Source organism: Anolis carolinensis, chromosome 2, assembly GCF_035594765.1.
Source record: "Anolis carolinensis isolate JA03-04 chromosome 2, rAnoCar3.1.pri, whole genome shotgun sequence".
NCBI classification, from domain to species: Eukaryota; Metazoa; Chordata; class Lepidosauria; order Squamata; family Dactyloidae; genus Anolis; species Anolis carolinensis.
Genome location: NC_085842.1, coordinates 147,277,163 through 147,297,565, shown reverse-complemented (window position 1 = coordinate 147,297,565; position 20,403 = coordinate 147,277,163). Strand labels below are relative to the sequence as shown.

Below are 20,403 nucleotides of genomic sequence, written 5' to 3'. Positions count from 1 at the left end.
CAGTATCATCGCACCAAGGGAATGAATTAATATGTATGACCCAGTTATGGGCAAGTGGCTGGCTGGGAAGCTTTCCCAGTGGAGTTTTGGAGTTCAGATCCTATCTGCACACTAGCTGTGTGACACATGCACTGGAATGTAGGGGAGACACTTATTCAGTGTGCTCTCCTTCTCTTGTGTGGTGCATGAGGATCACCCCCTGGGCCTGCTTTATCCAGTCTATTAACATTGTGGCGTCTAGAGCCAGATGTCCTTTTGGTGTGTTTTTACTGGGCTGGTGTGTTGCTCTTACACAAATTGGTTTTGAATCTTGGGTGGCTCTTGAGCAGAGGGCAGCATGGATATGTTTTCATTTAATCACACAGATGCAGGCTGAGGACAAGAGCCTCCATTGCCATAGAGAGGAGACCTGAAAGGCAAACTGTACTCTCTTTCAGCAGCACTTGACTTGCACAGAAATACATATGTTCTCAGTCATGACCCCAGCAAGCTTGTCCTTGATTTATCGGATACCTAGGTATTCCAGCGGTGATCCCAGAGACCATGTTTGGGGATGCAGTGCACTGCTAACACTCTCTGTGCAGCTGCCTTCATATCTAGTGCATCCTGGGACTACTGGATTGGATATATAGTGATAATCCCCCATTCAGGCAAGTGGCAGATTGCCCAGGTCTGCTCATACAATTGTTATTTAGCCCTGTGTATGTTCTCAACCTGGTAGTGCTGCCCAGTCACATGGAGCAATCCTGCATTTTCATCAGCAGAGGTAACTTAGGGACAGCAGTATCTCTAGGGACAGATGCTCTCTGTGGTCCTCCCACTTCTGGTCAGGCTACCTATCCCTGGGGTGAGCTACTTCTGGCCTGCTTGCAACTGACAGCTGGGTATGTTTCAGATAATTTCTCCACAATGGCATTGACAGGGGCCAGGAAGTATTTCCAAGTCTTGTATGCAAGCTTCTGCCTTCCCACATTACCTAGTCATCAAGATGAGAAGAATTCTTTTAGCCTATGACTTCAGTCTCCTTTAATATATTTTCATCTAGATGACATTGTTAAGTTGGGGAGAAAAAGGAGTGGAGGCTATGTGCAATGTAAGTCAGTGCAGCAGGAAAAGTTTAATAATTTCCTGCCAAGTGAGCTCAGCAGGGGCCTCAGAATCCTGGTTCACTTTCAGGAGTAGCAAATGTGAGGCCCTGGACGGAAATCCACACTCTCTGAATGTTAGTCCTAGTCCTCTGAGCTTCAGCAGAAGGTTGTGATCCCTTCTCCAGAACAGCATCATATGAGCCTTGCATGAGTTCTTTCTTATTCAGAGGGCTGAAATCCCTCTTGTGAGGCTTTCTTATTGGCAATAAAAATCTACAGGTAATCACTTATCCCTTTGCTCTCACCTACCACTGGACTGTGATCTTCAAGAACCGATCTGAAATGGATCAAGCTTTCTTGGGGCTTCAAGAAGCTCTCTACCCTTAATCTACTGGAAGCAGAGTATGATGTAGAAGAGTCAATTTAGGATTTCACTTAGATTTCTTACTGGGGGGATGGGGCGTTCTCCCCTACTAACTCCCCAGATTATTTTTATGCAAGGGTGTCCCATGTACTTCTGTAAGACTTGCAGTGGGCTGCCCTTTTGGAGATTCAGAACAAACCCACCATGTCTTCGCTTTATTCTTTGTAGGACAACTTTGAGCGCTGTCGTTTCTGAAATTGACTCTGCTTGGCTAGCCTATTTGTTTAAAGGAATGACTAAATTTATACTGATTTGCATGGGGGTTATAAAGTTTCTCCAACAAAAGAGGAAGCAAGGCCACTTTTGCAAATGGGTGTGATGGTAACAATATTTCCAGGAAAACATTGCGGACTGTGGCATTCTCACTTGAACATTCTAATTGAGTTCACTAAACTAACATGTTGTGAAATGGGGCACAGGAGGCATTGTGAAAGTCTGTCTCAGTCTGAAGATTTCAATGCAGAGAGCAAACTCTGAAACTGTTAGTGGTTCACTCCTCTCTTGTAACCTAAGCAGTTTGAAAGAAACGGGAGAGAAACTGCTGTGTGTGCACTCGTGAAATGAATGTCACATCCTCAGCATCTTCCCTCTTTGCAGTATGGTTGCCCCATCTTTTGGTTCCTCTTCTTGGGTGTCATGCAAGCTCATGACATTGCTCCTCCCTGCTTTGCCCTTCCCCCTGTGTGGGCTTACAGGATTCCTTCCTCCCATAGTATGCCTCATAGATGAAGTCTTTTTTTTTGGGGGGGGGGGGGGTTGGGGAGGGCAAGGCAACTGCAGCTTTTATCCAGGTATACCTACCAGGTGTATCTTTTGAAACATCTCATTTATATTACACAGTTTCTTAAAGTTTGCAGTTTGGCCCTAGCACTACAATGTCTTGCACTCTAGCTTTTCAGTAGCTTGCAAATCTTTCCCTTCTGCTTATTGTAGTTTGCATTCAGTGAGCATTTCTTGTCTGCTCGTTTGGTAATAAAATCTCTAGTTCTTAGAGCAGAGCAGGAGATGGTTTCATGTTTCATTCAGTTGTTGTAGAAATCCCCCCAGCAATTGCCTATGCACTTTGTGGGCAGCTGTTGTGTCCCCTGACACAGAGCAGCTGCCTGCAAAAAATATTAAGTCTAGGCCTCCAGTGCCACATCTAGTCTAGGCTAATAATTAAATGCATAGCGCTATAGAATTGCAATGGGTGTATTTCTGTTGGTTTATCCAATGTTACTGGGTTGCACTTAAATTCTCACACGAATATCCTATGGAGCTATGTGAGTAGGAAGCCTAATGTTGATCTTACATGTTACCCCTTTCAACAAGGAGTATATCTGCACAGTTGCATGCAGATCTTGGGAAAGTTACTACTTTGGATTGCAGCTTCCAAGACTTACTATCTATACTATCAAGGGATTAAAGGTGTTTTAGTAACAAAAAGTAATTTACACAAGACATACGTTATGCTTTTGAGAGTGAAATCCACTTTGAAATTGCTCACTTAAGGAATGTCTAATGATCTCTAGGGGAGCCTCCGGTGGCACAGTGTGTTAAAGTGCTGAGCTGCTGAACTTGCAGACCGAAAGGTCCCAGGTTTGAATCCAGGGAGTGGAATGAGCGCCCGCTGTTAGCTCCAGCTTCTGCCAACCTGGCAGTTTGAAAACATGCAAATGTGAGATCAATAGGTAATGCTCCAGCGGGAAGGTAACAGCGCTCCATGCAGTCATGCCAGCCACATGACCTTGGAGGTGTCTATGGACAACCTTAGAAATGGAGATGAGCACCAACCCCCAGAGTCGGACACGACTAGACTTAACGTCAGGGGAAACCTTTACCTTTACCTAATGATCGCTAATAATGCTGTACAGCCGGCAGGTGGTGCTGTTTCCCCAAAGTCTGCTACTTCTGCTGATGGTGTTTCCCAATTAAATTCCATCATTGGGTGATTTCCGCTAATCCTCTGTGCTTTTAACTCCAGGGGATTTTCCTTTCATGATGATGCTATGTGATTAATCAGGAACACTGCAGACATCAGTGAGTGTTTGTTCTCTACTTTTCACTAAGTAGAAAGGTTGGGTATCCATCTGTTCTGAACTCATGGGGTGAATTGGTCCTCCAGGGGAATGCTTTGAACAGATGTGGGAATCTCAAGGAAGTGCTTGCTGTGCTGGGCCTGAGAATTCTTGCTGGGTTTAGTAGTACCAGTAGATAAAAACTACACAAAATGGGTGGTAGAAATGTATTACTTTCTACTGCTTGTATGTGTGTTGTCTGCACTGTGCAGGTAAAAACGTTGCATGTTTCAATCAGGTGAATGTATCTGCATTTCATCTGATTTAAATTGATTGATGGGTGGACAAAGGTTTCAGCACTTGAATGTTCCATCATGAAGAGTCACAAGGCATTCATAGTGATTTAGATTTTGAAGCTTCTGTTTTTCGCATCAACAGTGGTCAACAGAAGCAGTTCTGTGACTATCTCTTATTGTGGATACCAAATAACTCTGATGCTACCAAGGGATAGAAAAAGAGAAAGAAATGGTTGAGGATTTCAGGATTTTGTGTTAAATTTCCATCCTTCAGACAGATGTTTTGGTATATTCTATCCTCATCTTCCTTGGTTTGTAGAAAAGGCTTGCTATGGATTCTTTAGCAAGCATATAGAAACCCTGTTTTATTTGGAGTTAGTTACACTGAAGTGATGGCTTATGAGTAGAAGTCTCTTCACAATCATTATGGGTTGCTTGGTCAGCACATTCAAAGGGCCCTCCCTAGATGTGCGGATGCTCTGATGTGGGAAAACAGAAAGGGGTGGAATGTTGCTGAGGATGCAACTTCTATCTCTTGGTTCTGATCACTGTGGGTAAAAGCTGAAATGACTTGAGTTATCTGTGCAACAAGCTGCAGTTTCGCCAAAAATGTGTAAGATGGAGGTGGGAGAGAGAGTTTCAGACTACAGCTCAACTTGGATGGCTGCAGTCTTTTCTCTCTTACTTTCGCCTGAAAATACTTTAGGAATCGGCAAGGTTTCATTAACGTCTTGATAATGCCTGCTGTACCACTACAGTTTTCTTCATCTCCTGTGTTGCTTGCTTTTGAGGTGCCAACATTCCATAAGCCTTTTAGCCATATCTTAATTGCACAGCAGTGATATTGGGAAAGATACCAAAGGCAAAGATAAGAAATCTCTTAAAGCATCATAGATAATGTCTAGTCTCCTTTACCAGAAAAAGCATGACATAGCAAAGGTTGTTTTTTGAAAAAAGTCTCTAGATCTCATGGTTGTGGGAAAAATATGAATAATTTAATGGACTGATATTTGGTAGAATCCATGTTGCTTTACTACTAGGTAGGTAGGTAGGTAGGTAGGTGAGAAGTAGTGAAGGGTGTTCTTATATAGAGAGTAGGGCAGCCTCACCCAAGCTAGAGCCCTCCAAGTGTTTTGAACTATGTTGTTCAATGCCTAATGATTAATCAGGCTGGTTAGTGCCAGAGTTATAGTCCAAGACATCTGGAGTATACAAGTTTGGAAGAGGCTGAAGTGAGATTTTTACATCACATTTCTTGCTTTTTGTATGGGTTCTGCATTCAGCCCATTCTGTTTGTGCTCAGACATTGACCTGTATTTAAGAAGTCCTTTCTACTACTTAAGCCAGACAAAAATAAGGATTTGATCTTTTCCCCCATCTGCACTCTCTTAAAACTCAGTATATTAGAAGCCAGAATAGATTTTTGGATCTTACCTGGCATAGGACAAGACCCTGATGCTTGGAGTGTTTCTTATTTCAATTTTACTGTCTGGATTCCTATAATATGGCTCTTTGTCTGCGCCCCAGGTATATCAGTTTGGGGACATTCGCTTCCTGTCCCTGCCTGGAGCAGATTGGCCGTGGCACTAATCCGGCTGCCCGGAGGATTATCAACCACCAGGATTAAAGGATTTTTGTAAAAAGTGCTGAGGAGAGAAAGGGGGATGGGCTGGCATTGGAGCTGGGGAGGGTGCATGCATGACCGAGAGAAGCCAGAGGGGCTTCTAACCCCCTCTGATCATGGGAAGAGGTTCTTGTTGGCCATAGGAAACACAGTGCTCTTCCTTTCTGGAGGCAGTAAAGCAACAGAGCTAAGGCCCACTTTAATCAAGAGTAACCTTTACAGTCGGTAGGACACTATCCCTTACACAGAACAAAACAGCTTAATACTTTCATCATAGCATATTTAGATATACAAGCACACTTGTATGTTTGTTTGAGGGACTGAGAAAAGAATCACCGGAGAGAATAAATTAATGGAAGGGTGTTTTGTCTCCCCACTACTCAAAATGGGCTGACATTGGCTTGTTAGTCACTGGCTGCCAGTCCCTATGAGTTTCCAAGCTGATAATGTGGCACAAACATCATGCTACCCCCAGGTGCAAGGGGGGAATTGTCTGTTCAACATTGGATAGCTTGAGGACCATTGTTTCAGCTGTCCCCCAGTTCTCTCCTGCAGATACTTAACTGAAGCCGTTCTTAAATGTTTTCTACCCAGCTAGATTTGAAGGGTGGAGTGGGGTTTAAATACCATCCTGCCCTTGCCAGTTCTCTCTGGCAGGTCCCCACCCTTGCATTCACGCTATCTTACCAAATGTAGCTTTGGGAATGGACAAAGATAATACTGTACTCCAGGAAATTATGGACCCCACCCCATTCCCTCAGGCAGCTCTTGGAATTGTAGCTCTGTTATATGGGTTGGTTTTTCAATATATCATTGCTTGCACATTCTCAGTGTCCTTTGGCTAGTAAACTAATAAGTCATCAACTCATACTTTACATTTGTTACATTGTTGTGTTTTGGTAACAAAGTTTTTGGCACTAGAAAGTTTGAGTCAAGTCTTTTGCCTGTGGGATTGATGGTATAGCCTTAGATGTGTGTATACAGTTGATCAGAGAAGCCTGTTGATCTTTAGCTCCTGATCTGAACCAATGAAATGATAATAACTTACTCCTCATATTCGCACGCAGGCAGGCAGGCAAAACTAGAAAGCATTTGGGCTACAACGACTGATATTAGCTTCCATCATGCAGCTGCCATGTCCAAATCTTTGCCAGTAAGTCTTTGTCATTACAGAACTAGCACTTCTGTATGCTGCTGAACATAACTTTGTAACATCTGGAAGTCGTGAACCTTGGCCACTGAAGGCAGTCACTTGCACTGAGGAGGTATTATCCAAAGTAATCCAGTGCATTACATATATGTTAGTGGGATAATGGAATGTTTCCTGTTTCCCATCTAGTTTATGTACATTAAGATAGAGAAGTTGCTGTCATTTCAGACCTCAGTTCTGAACCAGGTAAGTCACCTGTCCTGGTCTTCTAAACACCTGCAAAACATGAAGGACGCTAGCATAAGGAACCGTCTTGTTATTGCAGCACAATGTCATGGAGATCTGACCTTGGAGTGCAGATGTACAAAGCAGTAATAAGCAACTAGGTGGCTAGTGTTCAACTTACATAAGAGATCTGTCTGGGCCAACTTTCTGCTTACAAAATGGCTAGTCAGCCAGCCTGCCTGCAAGACATGAGTACATCTACACCCTCACCCCACATTTCTTGGCCACCAAAAACCCAGTGACGCGTTGTCATCCCAGCTAGTGGGCACTAGTAGCTACATCCTCCGTGAGTGTTCAAACTCCTTTTAAAGCCATCCATGCTGACACTAACTATATCTAGTGGCAATGAGTTTCACAGTTTAACTGCACTTTTCACAGTATCCACTGACTAGCCATTTCATTGAGCTATCTACTTCAACCAAAGAATCCTTTCTTTTTGGGGACACATGGTCACCTCCTCTTTTGTAATTACAGAATAACCATCACATGGAGTGGGATGGCACTGCAGCATCCCTCAAGGCCTTGCCCATTAATTGTGCTGCTTCTCTCCGCTGTTCTAGGTCAACTAGCTCCTTTAGGGCCAAGAGCTCATTTTAGCACATAGTCATAACCTCTGCCCAACCAGCAATGTCCAGTGAGCAGCATAATTGTCACATTCCTGCTGGCGTTGAGGCCTCATAGTCGTTTTAATTATATTTTAAACATACATTGTACATGTACAATTGTTTGGTTGCTTGAAAAGTCGAGTCATCTTTTCTGTTACTGAACTGTACAAAGGCTTCCATTTCATCACTGGGGTTCACCTTGGGTCCCATTCTGGGAGAAAAAGCAGGGGTCTGGTTGTGCGGCAAAACTATCTTACTTATGTGCAGCAGGCCCTTGATATCTGCTGTGGTTTTGTTCTAGGACCTCCTTGGATACCAACATTTATGGATGTTCAAGTGTTCAGTGTTGGAGTTAAATGCCATCTCTTATGAGGAAAACAAGGTTTGCTCTTTGGATTCCCCCCTCTGGAATATTTTTAAGCCATGGTGGTTGAATCTGTGGATGCAGAACCCATGCATATGGCAGGCAGAACGTAGTCCTCTCTTCCTCCCCTCTGCAATTTCCCATCCCACCCTAGCTGCTGCTAATTGAATTTGAATGCCTTTCTTCCACATCATCAAGGAAGTAACTTTTATTGCCCTTGAGTTCCTGCTGAAAGATCTTTATGTGAGGAGAAAACCAATAAATAGGGGAGGAGAATATATATGGAGAATACATCCTCCTCAAGGGACTGTGTTACTTTCAGCTGGGCTCAGGTATCTAATTTGAGTTTTTTGAACTGCCGAAAAATCTGAGTTTGTAACTTCTGCTCAGGTGTGTGACTAAATTGGCCTAGACTGGGTCTATGATAAAATCTAACCCTTTGACTTATTGTTCATAAGCAGACTTTCCTGTTCGTTTAGTCTGCCATGTGGTTTTTTTTAAAGGCAAATAGCTATCACCTTTTTAATCTGTAGTCTCTCAAACCTCCCTCTTAAAGGAGGCTGCTAGAATTCTTAGGTTCCAGCACCCTCTTAAGAATTTGCTATAGAAATTTCTAAAATATTCTCCTGTTGGGTATTACCTTGTCTGTACATTTCTTTCGCTTCAGCTGTTTAAAATATTGGGTGATTGTCGGTTTGTTCTGAGCAATTTTAAGTATTTGACTATTAAAATCCAAGAGCATTGGTTGTGATGGCAGAGTCTGTTGTCTGGTAAAACAGGAGGAGGACAATTATTCTAAGCAAAAGGTTTTAAAGGCAGTAAATGGCACATAACTGATATGATTCAACCACAGGATTCTGTTAGGTATACAAAACACTGTATTGCAAAATCACCTTTCTGTTACAAAAATTGTAGATATACAATTCCTGGAGAATATTAGACAACTAAATTCATGCAAATCCATATTATCAAATGCTTACGTACAGTGTTGGAACAAACATTATTAAATTTTGAACTTGCAAATAGTTTGGGCATTTATTTTAAAATATGTCAGCATTTTAACAGAAAAAACAAAATGCTGTTGAAGAAAGCAAAATTTACCTGGAAATAGATGTGTTACAGATGTTCATCAGATGCTGCCAAAAACACTCAAAATTCTTCATCAATTCCTTCTTTCATAAAAAATAACCAACTGAACCATGTTTTGGAGCCTTCTGTATTGTCTCCAATCAGTACCAATTTTAGAGTACATAGAACACCAGCTAGAGAACCGGGATCAGTTCAACCACGGCATTTTACCTTTAAAGTTGCAGAACAAAGACATCTGAATGGCACCAGGTTGCTTGTACCTGATGTTAAGGAACAGGCTCTTCATAGTGGAGTTGTGTGAAACAAATCACAGAAGTGTTTTGGAACCAGTTGTGGTTCTGTTTTTCCCAAGGCATTTCTGAGGCTGCAGTGCCCTGCTTTGCAAATGTGATTGCTTGGAACATTAGCTACAATACATATTTGTTTCTGTTGAAAGCTCAACGCGTTGCTTTTATAATATGGTGAAACTTGCATTCACAGTTAATCCATAAGGAGCTTTACCATTGGTTTCCTTGTTTTAAAAGATTACAATACTAGTTCAAATAAGCAAAATGTAAAAAATTAGACATGATATTTCAGAGAAAATGCAAGGTAGAGAAAATGGCCACCTCAGAATTTACCCTAAGAGAAAGACAGAATAACAATAAATAACTAAATACAATTAAGGAATATTTTCTATTCATATCTATTTCAGGGAAGATGAGGTGTTCTGGTATAGATCAATATGTGACATTCGTAGAGATCAGTGATTCTGACTCTTGACATTAGTGAGAAAACCAAACTAGTAAGTTTCTTAGAAATTATCCTATTGCACTTACCTTGTGTACATTATTGACCGCATCACTCAGTCCATTAATGCAGATTGCCAAATTTTGAAACATTAGCTTTTAATGTTTAGTTCCTTGTCCTCTTCTCTATTTAGCTGTGATCCTCCTGCCTGCTGCTATAAGAAAGGTGTCCATAACAGTGTAAAGACCTAATTCTGAATTTGTTTTCTACTTACATCTTCTGACCATATATGGGCGTGTTGCAACCATACCAACGTTTAGCCCTAATGCTAATGTGGTTTTAACTGTGTTTTGAGTAATAAAGATGCCATGTCAGCAGTACTTCAACTGATTTTGGCTAAACTCTTCTCAAACGTCTAGATTTCCAAATTCTGACATCAGTCAGTTACACTGTCTTGTCCAGGTTTCTATGCTGTGCATTAAGGATAGTTTTTTAAATAGCTTCATTTCCTTTTTATATTTAGGATGGAAAATATGTCCCCTGGCCTTGACTCTTAGGGCTAGAATTTCTTTTCAATGTGACCTATGCTGATAAATCTATTGATCCTTGTATAAGGATGATCTGGGGTTCCACTATCTGTTTTCTCTGGGCATCTATGTAGTCAGCATATGTGTGTCTCTTTCTGTTAGTGTTACTAAGCCATAGATTCTTCGTTAAATGTATGTATTAATATTGTCTTGCCAAATTTACAGAAAAATTAAAGAAACTATAACAGAGTGCAAGCCTTTAGGGGAGAAAGGCTCCTATCTTCTTGTTATTTTTTCCAGCTCTCTGGTTTTTCTTGCTTATACTGTTCCAAACATATCTTCCTCATTCCTGTCTATCCTGTTCTCCACCCTAAAAAGAAACATCTTGTCTGGACACAGTGCTTTATTTTCCACAACATTTCATTGAACGACACAGTTTTTTTTGCCAATTTCTTAAACCATTTTATTTCTACTCAATGGCATATAAATTGTATACTATAAAAGAACACACAATTATAGTTGATGCTCCTTCTGCTAATGAGAAATTATTGCCCGTTTCATGTTGAAGGGGGAAAGAGGCCAAGTGCTTATTTATTGGGGATATTCATAGATGGGGTCTGAACAAATTTATGGAAACAATTGTTTTGTTCTCTGTCTGAAGAGCAAGGAGATTGAAGTTAAGTGGAAATTATTTGATTTGGCTTGCTCCTGGGATAATCTTATTTAGGAAGTATTGTCTCCATGATTAACACATCTCAAAGCATATAAAATGATTATGAAATTAAGATTTTTTTTCACCCTTTCGATTCATGGAGCTTCCAGAAGTTGTATTAAAAGTACTTCATCAGAATAGAATTAGCCCAGAGACTTCATCTAATTTTTAGACCAGCAGTTCCATTAGCCAAACAGAGTGAATAGTGAAACTGAATCATATTTGGACAGGATCCTTACTGAAGCTGAAGAAGAAGAGATCAATACAGTTGGCCAATTGTATCCATGAATTCTGCAGCCATGAGATTAAACTATCCATTGCTTTAAAATATCCCCCCCCCCAAAAAAAAACCCCACCTTGGTTTTGTCATTTGGTGTACAGGGTGCCATTTTACTACGCTATTGTATATAAAGGGACTCGGGAATCTCTAGATTTTTTGTATTGTGTATGTGTGTGTGTGTCATGGAACCAAACCCCAGAAGATATATAATATATAATCTTTGTGCAAGGTGGTGTATGTGAGAGAGTTTTTGTTTCATTCCCTTTTATCCTAATAGCAATCCAATTGTACACAATCCTTCGAAGGCCACAGGAGTGTTTGTAGGGCTGCCTTTATGGCAAGGGTCGCATATTGATGCCTGCCCCATGCAGCCTTCAAGCATTTGGCAGACACCCCAACAGCCGTGAACCTTCTTTTCCCTCTCTCCTGCCCTGCATTTTCTGCAGCTGAGCTGTGCACCTGTGACTGTAGATAAACACTCCCTTGTTTCCCCTTGTGTCTTTTGCAGTTGCTATTCTAACATGTGCTATAGTGAAGGTAACAGCTATTTACAAGCCTCATGGGAAGAAGTCAAGTGCAGACTAAAAAGAAGACATGAGTCCTGTTTATTGGGGCTTCTATCCTGAAAGCAAGTTATTCTTTAAGAATTCTCCGCAGTAGCAACCCCATGCTACTGTCTACTATTGGGCCACTTCTTTTTACCCAGTAAAAATATTTACTTGTCGGTTTCTTCACACTCTTCTTCTTGTCTCTTTAACCTCAGAATACAGCAATACCCATATTAGTCTATCCCGTATAAATCTTCCAGGAGTAAGGTCACAGTTGGCATGTTTTAAGTGGAGCTCTTCCTATGGTGCTCATGACTCAGGCAAAGGTTGTGGTGGAATGACAGTCCACACACTGTCTTGCCAGAGAAAAGATATACGATGCATATGATCAGTAAAGGACAAGAAGTTTACTCTTTAAAATGCAGAGCAACATATATACAATCATACGAATACAGTCTCACTTATCCAACATAAACGGGCCGGCAGAACCTTGGATAAGCGAATATGTTGGATAATAAGGAGGGATTAAGGAAAAGCCTATTAAACATCAAATTAGGTTATGATTTTACAAATTAAGCACCAAAACATCATGCTATACAGCAATTTGACAGAAAAAGTAGTTCAATATGCAGCAACGCTATGTAGCAATTACTGTATTTACGATTTTAGCACCAAAATATCATGATATATTGAAAACATTGACTACAAAAATGCGTTGGATAATCCGAGTGTTGGATAAGTGAGACTCTACTCTAGTTGTATTGACTCACACAATGTCCTTTGAGAGAGATTCAAATAGTCCTTAGATGTCCATGTAAAAGGTCTTCTTCCAGCAGCCCAGAAGAAAACTTCTCTTGGTGAGCTCTTGCACAGAAAACTATATGTAACTGTTGCCAAAACTCCCAGGCTCAGTTAGCTCCCTGGGTGTAGCCCAACCAATTAGCTTCATGCTTTGCATTTTCAGTTAACACATTCACCAACTGATTTTACATGCTCTAACAAAGGTTGCTTCTTTGCTTCTTTGTTAATGCAGTAACAGTACCAATTTGGCCATTGGGAGTTCAGTTGCCCCTACAGTATACTGGATTGGAAGCACACATTTCTTAGTGTTGTGTTTGTCTGTAAGGCTTTTGCCTTCCTGAGACATAGGCAACAAAAATGTGTGGAGACATTCAAATAGGCTTGAAAGTTGAGCAGGTGTGGAATCATCAAGGGGTGGGGGGCATCTTTGTGTGTATCACAGCAATTCAGTCAGTGCCTTTTGCTCATCTGAGTTAGTAGGTTGCCTATAGGGTTTGGTGAAAAGCAGGAAATGTTCTCCAATTCTTTGTTTCTTTGCTCATCCTTTCTTAGCTAACAAATGCCAGAATTTGTGATAGTTGTTTTTGTTGTGTGCCTTAGTTGACTATAAGACACACCTTTCCCAAGGTCAAGTAGGAATTTGAACATGGTATTCTGAGTCTCAGTCCAACTTTTCATATGGTAATTAATTCTTTCCAGTTAGACTAGACATATTATATAGGTGACAATCCTATATGCATTTGCCTGGAAATCCAATCTCATTGAGGTGGTTGGGGCTGATATGCTGAATAGAGAAATTCATGACATTGTACAGTTAGTCTGTATGGTATTGGTTTTGTAACACTGATTGTTTTTAAAGCAGACATTAGCTGGTAGAAGAAACTCATGATCTGCCAACCATGTTTTGAAAGATCCCCAGCAAGTTGTGAAATACCCAGACTCCTTTCCTTGTCCAAATACTTACATGAGCTTTCTGTTTTCATGAGAACTAAAATATCCCAAATCTCTTTTTAAACCCTTGAGACTCGTCCAGTAGTTACCATATTTGCCACACACTATACAATTGTAGCACTTTTAATTTTTGAACCTTTTACATATTTGGTCAGTCATCTTTATCTCAGGTTGCTTAGATAGAAGCAGCTTCCTGAAGTATGAGCTCTTTGTCTAGCTAGAGCAGGGGTCCCCAAACTAAGGCCCGGGGGCCACATGCAACCCATCGAAGCCATTTATCCGGCCCCCACGGCACAAAGACAAAAGGGGGTTGGGCTAAATGACCCAAGGGTTCTCCTCTTCTATTATTATTAACATTGAGGCTGGGAGGCCATCTGTCAGGGGTGCTTTGCTTGTGCTTTTGATGCACAAAGGCAGAAGAGGGTTGGACTAAATAGCCCAAGGGGTCTCTTCCAAACCTCTTTATTACTGTTGTTGTTATTATTATTATTAACATTGAGGCTGGGAGGCCTTCTGTCAGGGGTGCTTTGCTTGTGCTTTTGATGCACAAAGGCAGAAGAGGGTTGGACTAAATGGCCCATGGGGTCTCTTCCAACCCTCTTTGTTGTTGTTGTTGTTACTGTATTAACATTGAGGCGGGGAGACCATCTGTCAGGGGTGCTTTGCTTGTGCTTTTGGTGCACAAAGGCAGAAGGGGGTTGGACTCAATGGCCCAAAGGGTCTCTTCCAACCCTCTTTATTATTATTATTGCTTGGTGGCCAACTATAGTCCGGCCCTCCAATGGTCCGAAGGATCGTGAACTGGCCCCCTGTTTAAAAAGTTTGAGGACCCCTGAGCTAGAGAAATGTTCTTCCTTTGAACTGTACCTGCCAGAAAGAGCCGCACGCTGCTGCTCCGGGTTCTTCTTTTTCTACTGCTGGTTCCACCTCTCTCATTGTGCCATGTTATTAGACTCGTCCATACTCATAAACATGTACACACACACATCACACTCCTTGGCGCCTGTACACACTATATTTTGTTCACCTTCTCTTTACACAGCCATTGTTGCCATGCAACAGCCCAGCTCACTAGATGCTTAAAGCCCTAAGAATGAAGCCGGATAAAACTGACCTAAAAATACCCTTTGCCCAAACCTCCTCCTGGGAAACTGGGAGGAGTGGCTGGGGCGGGCACAGAGGGAAAAGTTCCCAAACTGGACTGCCCTCTAAGTGGCTTTGTGTGTGTCCCATCTTGTTGACTGTACCATACGGTTACAGTAAGACTTTCCTGGCAGGTAGCTGGGATTGGCTGGCCTCAGTGCGTGGGAGCCTCTGCTGTTCCTTCTGCTTCAGCTGGACCAGGGATCCCTCGCTCAGTCTCTCTCTCTCTCTCTCTCTCTCTCTCTCTCTCCCCCCCCCCCCCCCCAAAAAAAAAAGTCTGGAGGAGGAGGTGGTGGCAGCAGCTGCTGCTGCTTCTGCTGGAGAGAACCATTTGGTGCTTGGACTCCAGGCACTCTTCCTTGCCTTCCTTTTGGCTGCCTCTGCCTTGCAAGATTGTTCTTCCCAACCCCACTCGGGCTTGAGGGCACCTTGTTAAAGTATCATCATGGGCACTGTGAGTGAGCTCTGTGCCTCCAGTTTCCAAGCCTTCCTTTTCCCTTCCGCTTTGGCAGCAAACAAATCAGGTAAGTAACATACCCTCACTCCCTGTTTTGTCTCCAGAAGTATGTAGCCAGTGATAGAAGTGAGGTATATGAGGATTGTGTACGTGTCTGCGTTACTCGTGCACTCCTATGCCCTCTCGTGCAAGATGAGTCATGACAGGCATATAGGCTATCATCTTCTGGCTACAGGCTGCTAGTTAGATGGGATCTGAGGCATGCCTTCAATACCTTTACCTGCACTGTGACTTCTCTCTTCCAAAAGGCAATGTTCATGCACTAGTGTTTGACCTAACTATGACCTTGTCTGCTTCAGCTTGTAGAATTCAAAGATCACTTAGTTAGTTTGCAATTCACCCACCCATAGCTTCCCGCCAAAGTGCTTAGGCTTTGATTTCATCAACCCACCCATTCACCAAATGATTTCACTGGAGAAATGACAAGTTGGCTGTCAAACTTTTATCACTGGTACAAGGTAAAAGGTAAATGTTTTCCCCTGATGTTAAGTCCAGTCGTGACTGACTCTGGGGGTTGGTGCTCATCTCCATTTCTAAGCCGAAGAGCTGGCGTTGTCCGTAGACACCTCCAAGGTCATGTGGCCGGCATGACTGCATGGAGCGCCGTTACTGGTACAAAGCTATTACCAAAGCTAAACCTTAATTGGCAAACTGGAAATAGAACAATATTTTGGTAAAAAGGACTGATATTAGTCATGTGCCCCCTAGCCTTTAGGCTGCTGGTAAAAGCACAACTGAGTTCATGGCCTTGTGTTGGTTTAGAAGAGAGGAGAGGACATCTCTGTTTTTGATCTCTGAATACATTTCTTCACACACATAAATTCAGATCGGATGTATGTCACATTATACATGACAAGTTGCCTTACCTTGCAGTATCTTACCTTTTGTAAAAGAGTTGTTTATGCTTTGTCTTGACAGATGTTATACATGTGGATGATGGTGGGTTTGCATCTCCACATGAAAGAAAGGAAATGTATTTGAAATAGCCCTTACAAAAGATCATCTTCTCACTCAGAAGGCTGGCTGCATAGCAGTGGAATTGCGACTGTGGCCACTTTCCTGACTTCCCCAGAGTATTATGAGTTTGTAATATAATGGATCTTAAACTTCTGTGGACCAGTTTGGGATTTTACCTTGGGGGGATATGAATGCAGGTTGTGTTTAAACAAAACTTGCTCCTGAGGCTTTGGGGTCTTCTCCATTCTGAACTCAATGTTTTCATTTTTCATTTATTTTTATTTCCTGTCATGTTGGAATATTGTGGCTAAGATATCCTGTGACAAACATGGGAAATTGTAAAGCACCAAAAAAAAAAAGGTTTGACAAAACAGAAAACAAGGTAACTCTATCTATTTCAGAAAGGCCCGCCAGGTATTTGTTCATGACATCTGAATTGGTCCTGGATTTTCCCCAGCTTGGGGAAAAGGTAAAACTTAACCTGCTTAATGTCTGCCTGTTTAACAGAACCACTACTGGAGGGGAAGAAAAGATGGCAATCCTGATACGGCTTTCTGACTAGCTTGTTTTCTGCGTCTGCTCCTTTGCTGTATGAAAAACAGATGGGCGGAGATACTGCTTGCTCTGATAAGTTTGTGGCTTTTTGAACAAAGAGCGTTCATAGCGGAGATAGACTGATCTACTCTTATAGCTACTTAAAAATTAGAGGCTGTCATTTCAAGTGCAGGTGCAGTCTTGCGTGCTAAAGCTGATCTTGTAAATTTGTGCTTCCTGGTTCAGGGGCAAAGCTGCAGGTTCCGTTGTGTTCTGCCTGCTAATGCAGTCCAGGAGGTCTGGCTGACTTGTTTGTCTTTATCATCATTTGAGAGAGACATTGATTTCTGTGGACCAGAATCATTACAATTGAATAGGGCAACTAATAAAGAAGCTGGTAGTTTCTCCCAAAATCTCCAGGACCTGATTTCCCTCTTCTCTCACCCTCCCAAGTTTGTGGCTCCAAATCATTGTGGAGCAAATGTATAGATTATTTCTGCATGAATTTGAGGAATCAGAATTTGTCAGAGGCCCCTTTCACACAGCTGAATAAAATCCCACATTATCTGCTTTGAACTGGAATATATGGCAGTGTGGACTCAGATGATGATGATGATTATTATTATTATTATTTAATTTTATCCCACCTTTCTCCCATGAATGGAACTCAAAACGGCGTTCAAAGCAGATATTGTGGGAGTTTCTGCCTTGATATTCTGGGTTATATGGTTGTGTGGAAGGGTCCTGAGTCTCCAAGGAATGTAGAAGGAACATTCCCTATTACTCCATGTCAACAAAACAATGTTTCCACTTCTCTTAATCAACCGTCAAAGAGCTGATATGCTAGTTAATGATTGTCTATTCAACTTCAGTAAAATGTATAGAGGTATTCATTGAAACCAAAAATGCCAGCTTATCTTTCATTTTTATTTTGATTTTATCTTTTAGTCAGTTGCATTTTTCTAATTTCAGGGGAACCCAATCAGCATAGTAAAGACCACACTGCTGGCCACCTGCCACAACTGTAGTTACTGTATATCTAAAAAAAGGGCACAAACGATCTTTAGAGAAATAAGTTTCATATTTACCTTAATTTTTCTTTTTAAAAAGTACTTAATGTAGTATGATCCACATATTTCATAGTTAAATAGTAAAAGAATAACTGTTCAATGAATCATTCACTTTTACAGAAACCTTTCCTAATGTAGTTTGTTTGCTATAATATAAGCAAGTCTTTACTTTCACTGTAAAAGTTAGATAACATGTTTTAATATAAAATACCCAGATTTTTCTAATAATGTTAATCATTTAATAAATTGGGTAACTCAGTTTGTTGTCTCTGTGTGTGGGTCAAGTCAAATGCTGATCCCTGTTCTGACAATCTTAAATTCTCAGTGTAATCACACAGAAATGCTGCCTCCTAAGTGAAGAATGAAAATGCAGTCAGCCATCTGTATCTATGAGTCCAGCATCCATGACATGAAATATTTTTAATAGAGTCTGAAAAAGAAAACCGTGATTCTGCAATTTTATATAAGAGGCACTATTATATTATGCCACTGTATAATGAGACTTGAGCACAGAGTTTGGAATCCCCAGAGGGTCACTGGTGCCAAGTCTCAGCACATGCCAAGGGCTCAAAACTTTTTTTTCTGGTCTTAGAATTTAGGTTCTCTGTTCAAAAGATTTGTGGTTGACTTTTAAGAACCTCCAAGTTCAGGTCTTCTGAATAAAAGGGACCCTTGTTTGGTGTACAGAACGGGAACTGATTATATAATTAACAATATCTTGAAATATAAAATGGAAAAGTGTAATTCTAGTGATAGTAGAGGTAGATCAGTGTTCTATAGATTGGGACTGGCAACCTAAAAGAATGCATAGCATACATTTTCTTCTGTAGCATGAGCAACAAGTGCCTGAGTGCATCTTACAGTCTTGCACTATGACACAAGAGTAGTTTTGAGCCAGATTAAGAAAGGACTTCCTTCACCAACATGACTTTCATAAAGATGGCACAACTGGAGTTTGTCATGAAGAGTTGAAGGGGAATTCATGAACAAGCCTGGTTATGTGCAGGGCAGACATGTCCCAGATGGCCAGCCCATCCCAGCAGTCAGACAGAGGATTCAGACTTTTGAAGAAGGGTGGAAGCCAGATGGTTTCCATGAAAACTGGGCCTCCTGCTCTCCACAGCCAGGAAACACCAGACAAATCACTATTAGGTTTGTGTTATCTTAAGTGTGAGTGAAAAGGAATGCAGGCACACACACATATGTCCTTTCTGTTTGTGTGTGTTTCTATAGCAGTGGTTCTCAACTTGTGGGTCCTCAGGTGTTTTGGCCCACATCTCCCAGAAATCCCAGCCAGTTTACCAGATGTTAGGATTTCTGGCAGTTGAAGGCCAAAACATCTGGACCCACAGGTTGAGAACCACTGCTCTATAGGAAGCGGATGGCACTGCTGCTGAAATGATAGGCTGAGCAGACTTGGAATCGGTGGCCTTTTCTTTGGGAGTATTAAAGCGTGCTGCTGTCTCATGCTGCAGTGTGATAGGCAGCTGCCATCAAGAAAACAGGATGTGGTAGCAACTGCAGCTAAGAGCAGGAAGTTCTTGAGTTGCCTCGAACCCTGTGCTTCCTGGCAATTTTGTGGGGCACACACATGCCTGTTTACAGCTATGTCCCCAGCAGGCGTCTGAACCGGATTCATTGTTTTTAGAGCAGGTTTCCAAAGCAGTTCCTTCTCTAATTTACCTCTCTTCTTTGTTAGAGGTTCCTGCAGTTTTTAGATCGTGGTCCTCAAGCTTCTCTCACCTAAGAGCCTTTCTAGAGCAGTCCTACTCAGCAACAGGTGTCTATGGAAAAAAGAAATAGTTGTAGTCAGTGACAAATATGGTGCCAGTTTCTGGCACATGGGTGAAAAAAACAACCCTGCTGGTCTTCCATATCAGATAGCATACAAAGCACTGTTCTAGAGTGCATTGATTTTCTTTTCCACCTGTTTTCCTTCAGCTGCAGTCTTGCTTAGAAAATGCAGAATTTAGGGGTAGTTCTAGCATGTAGTTGTGTTAAAAGGTTTATTCATTAACTTTTTTTGTTTCCTCAGCTGCCTGGGAGCAGATATTTTATTGGTTCAGTAGACAAAAACACTCCAATAACTACTGGTTTTGTGTCTGAGTTCTGGAGGGGTAATTTCCTACAAACCTTCCCTCAAAGGAATTGGATAGACCTATGTGCAGAAAAGAAGCAATTGTGTGCTAACTGATGCCAGCCAGTAAATGAGCAGTGACGGGGAAGGAGCAGAAATGCTCTCGCAGTGTTCCTTCCTTTCTAATACCCACAAGAGGAAGGGTTATGCTGCTGTGCCAGGATGATAACAGAGCTGCCTTTGCTCATTTTTAAACTGTTCCATGCTGTTGTTCCACTGCTTTTCCCTTTTGCCAAACTGTCACATTTATAGGGAAAGTAGGATCCAGAGCTAGACGTTCAAAATTACAATACGGCTCTAAAGTAATGTTTATGTTCTCTGATCTCACCTCCAAAAGTCCTAAAGGGCAAAGGGAAACTTGTAATCGTAATGCCCTATAGCACACTTCTCTCAAACTGGTTATCATGCTTATAGGGAAGGTGGGATCCAGTGCTAGATGTCTGAATATTTATTTATTTATTTATTTATTTTTCAAACTTATATGCCGCCACTCCCCTAGGGCTCGGAGCGGCTTACAAGAACCGGCTAAAATCAACAATTTAAAAACATTTTAAAAACATCATTAAAAAAAAAAT

The 20,403-nt window shown here is 41.6% G+C and overlaps 1 protein-coding gene across 2 annotated transcripts in view; it reads left to right on the top strand.

The window, feature by feature from the left end:
- cyth1 (cytohesin 1) overlaps positions 1-20,403 on the top strand; it is a 69,238-nt gene that overhangs the window by 2,987 nt on the left and 45,848 nt on the right. The window contains exon 1 of one of the 2 annotated variants that reach the window (XM_008104190.3): positions 14,972-15,137. The exons of the other annotated variant lie outside the window; for it this stretch is intronic. Coding sequence (XP_008102397.1) covers positions 15,059-15,137 — 79 coding nt within the window. The 5' untranslated portion in view covers positions 14,972-15,058. Of the gene's footprint in view, positions 1-14,971; positions 15,138-20,403 lie in introns of those variants that run through there. 2 annotated transcript variants of the gene reach the window in all.